Here is a 3,387-nt window from a genome sequence, read left to right as displayed (position 1 = left end):
TTTACTGCTGATTTTGTTTCTAAAACAAATGTCTGTGTAAAGGGACTGAGCTAGCGGGTGGGGGTTGAGCACGGCTCTGCTGACAAGCGAGGTCACTGCGTTTCAGCCCCGTTTTTCTCGCAGGGCTCTGTGCTGTCGGCGTGGGCTTTCCGAGGCCCAGCCCCGGGTTTCAAGCCCCTTCAGGCTCATCTGCTCCCCGCTCTGCGTGCTGAGTGGGGAGCAGGGGCTGGAGACGGACCAGGGTTAGAGATGAGAAGTCCCCTTTGACCTGCCGACGACTGGGCCGTAAGGCAGAGGCGCTGCCCTTCCGCGGGGGTGGTCCGTGGTGGGAGCGCTTATTTTGAGGGAGCACTTCAGGAGCCCCGAGGTGGTGGAGGATTGCGTGTTGAAAACGAAGGGTGTTTACATGTCTGTGCTGGCCAATGGCACACATGGATGGAGGGACAGATGGACGGGTTGAAGGGTAGATGGACAGGTGGGTGAAGGGAGGGAGGAGCAGTGGGTGGGTGGATAGGTTGATATTGGATGGATGGATGGATGATAGATGGGTAGGTGGGTGGATGGAAGGATGGAAGGATGGGTGGATGGATGTTTGGAAGGAAGGATGGAGGAATGGATGAATAGATAGATGGGTAGATAGGTGATAGATGGATTGGTAAACGGGTGGATGGACATGTGTTTGCCCATTGGTCAGTCTGTCCATCTATGGATGGGTGGGTGGATGCAGGGATGGGTGGTGGGTGGATAGATAGGAGTGGTTGCTGTTATCATACACCAGGAAATCCGTGGCCTCCATATCTAAGTCAGAGTGAGACAAAGTATACTCTCCTTCATTTACAGCAGAAACTCATCTCTCCGTAAAACGTTGAGCACATCATGTGTTGAAAGTGAGCGCTTCAGTGACTTACATGCTGCTCGGGGACCACAGTCCCGATGCCCGGCGGCCTCCCCGGAAAGGCCACGGGGTCCTGTGACTTGAGGCTCATTTTGAGTTTCTGTTTCAAAGCCAGCCATGTGAAATCTGGATTTCCTATTGCATTGAGTTTTCTATTGTCTAAAAGCATCGGGAAGACTTGAGATCAAAGACAAGCTGTGAAGTGGCCATAGAGGGCAATGGTTGATTTCCAAGTTCAAAGCCAGGCAACATCCGAGCGATCGTTGCCAACCACCTTATGGAGGGCTCAGCACCTGGGGGTGGGCCTGAGGTGGGAGGAGGCGACACGCTCCCCCTCGGTGTGTGGTCACGGAGAAGGACCTTGCATGTAAAAAAAATTAACTTCCATAATAAAAATGTGCTGAGAAAGTCACTCCATTCATTTACTAAACATCCTCTCTTGCTTGGGGGATTACGTGCTGTGTTTATGTAGCTGTTGTCTGATTTGACGTAGCTTATTGAGATGATTATATTTTTCGAAATTGCGACTTGGTGCCACAAAGGGACCTTCCCCTCAAGGAAACAGGGCAGAGGTCCTCGTCGGAGGCAGCCTTGGGAAAAGCTGTTGGTGGTGGTGGTTGCGTGTGGGTTTTTTTTACCAAATCATATGCCAGGTGTGCTTGCCTGTCCCCTGCCTGCAAGCGTTGTGTGTGTGCGTGGGTCACAGTGAGAGAACTTGCCTGTTAGGAGTTATGAAATGCCCAGGTTCCCTCTGAGCGGGGGTAGCGATTCCATGACTGCAGAGCCGTGACCTCGGGTAACATTGGGGTTTGCCTTTCACGCAGACCGTCAGCCCCTGGCGGCCACCCGCTGCTTTTCTCTCCGAAGAAGCCATGTGTGTGTAGGTGAGCGTTTCAGGCGCCATGATTTCAGCAGCAGCTAAACTTGCTAAATGTCAGCGCAGCCTAATAATAATAATCCCTCAGGTCCGGCCTCTGTCCTGCAACAGGCAGCGTGTGACCAGCTCTTGGTCTTTCTCGGACTCGATGCCAATGGATGGTTACTAACATCGCTCGAGTTGGCACGCACCGTCCCTAGCCTGGCCGAGTGTTTTCTTGAATTACGAGCAGCCCCGGGATTTAGAGAGTCTGGGCTTGGGGCGTACAGTCCCCCCTTGAACATGCGGGCTCGAGCTGCGAGGGCCCACGCACATGCCCATTTGCCCCCGTTTGAACCCGCCTTGTGCGAGGCTCAACCGTGTGGGTCTGTTGCTTGGCGAAGTGGAAGCCAGTCCGGATTCCTGATGAATATCGCCTTGAGCCAGGCCAGGGGGCAGGAGCCCAGAGCGTGGGGCGGCTCGGGGTGGCACGGAGAGCCCAGGGCCGCAGGAGGGCCGGTCACGTGACCCCCTGCTGTCCAGGACCCTGGTGTCTCCCTTCTGCCCCGTGAGTGGACAGCGTGAAGCAGTCCTCCCGCTTAGAGAGTGACCCTGAAGCTGCACACCGCCGTCCTTGTCTCCGAATCCTCTGTGAGACGTTCAAGGAAGAAAGATAATTCAGCCCCGGCTGGTGCGGATTCACCCCAACTGGGTCCGGACCACAGCCCCCCCGCTCCGGGATGGCAAATGAGTGGGAAGAAAGCCTTCCCTCCTGAGCTGAGTGGGTCTGACCCCCGCCTTCACCTGCCCTTTCCCGCCCTCTTCCCCAAGCCTGTGGGTCTCTCCGCGGGGACAGAGCCCTTGCCCTCAGCGATGGGCAGTGCCACGTCCACACAGACCTGGAAAGGTGGGTTCCGGGCACCTGGTCACGTGACCGAGGGTTGCTGCCTGCCCCGGGGACAGCCTCCTGGGAGGCACGGAGACGTCCAGGGTGCCCTCTGACACGCTTCGCTCTGTGCAGCAGCGCTAAGACCCGCTGGCCGCGGTCTCATGCCCCCGCTGGCTCTGCCTGTCCTAACGTTTCCTCCTCTTCTCTCCCTCTTCTCTCTTCCAGCTCATTTCCATTGATGAACTGGAGAACGCCGAGGTCTAATTTCCTTGTTTTTCCATGTCGTGCTGCTGTTCCCCGTGCCCTGTGGCCTGTCCCGTCTCTGTTGCCTCGTGTCTGCCTGTGTATGTGCGGTGGGAACGAGTCTCCGTGCTCTGTGTCCGTGGTGTCAGCCTTGCCCATGTGCGGGCGGGCCATTTGTCCCTGGGGGCCCTGTCTGAGTCTCGCTAGGGGTGCTCCCCACTGAGATGAGTCCGTCCCTGCCTGGGGTGTCCCCTGCACTTGGGGTGGGCGCTGCCAGCAGCCTGTCCAGAGCTCGCAGAGCCTGTCTCCATGCAGAGCATCAGACGCGGAAGCCGGTGCCTGCATGGGCACAGTGTGAATGTGTTTCTGAAAACCAGTGCCCTCTTGGTCTCCATGTTGGAAAGGGCTGAGTGCGAGGGAGGGGGTCACACTTAATTTTACCAGAGAGCAAACCCCAGGTGCCCTTGGGCCTCCCCGGCTGCACCGCGGGCCTGAGTGGATCAG

The 3,387-nt window shown here is 57.0% G+C and overlaps 1 protein-coding gene across 1 annotated transcript in view; it reads left to right on the top strand.

Moving 5' to 3' along the window:
- The window catches only part of ITPR1 (inositol 1,4,5-trisphosphate receptor type 1), a 227,042-nt gene that overhangs the window by 155,914 nt on the left and 67,741 nt on the right, over nt 1-3,387 (top strand). The window contains 1 exon segment of the mRNA XM_015568305.1: nt 2,866-2,898. Coding sequence (XP_015423791.1) covers nt 2,866-2,898 — 33 coding nt within the window.

Source organism: Myotis davidii, unplaced genomic scaffold (genome assembly GCF_000327345.1).
Source record: "Myotis davidii unplaced genomic scaffold, ASM32734v1 scaffold663, whole genome shotgun sequence".
NCBI lineage: Eukaryota > Metazoa > Chordata > Mammalia > Chiroptera > Vespertilionidae > Myotis > Myotis davidii.
The sequence above is the reverse complement of the archived record's forward strand: the minus strand, read 5'-3'. Positions and strand labels throughout refer to the sequence as shown.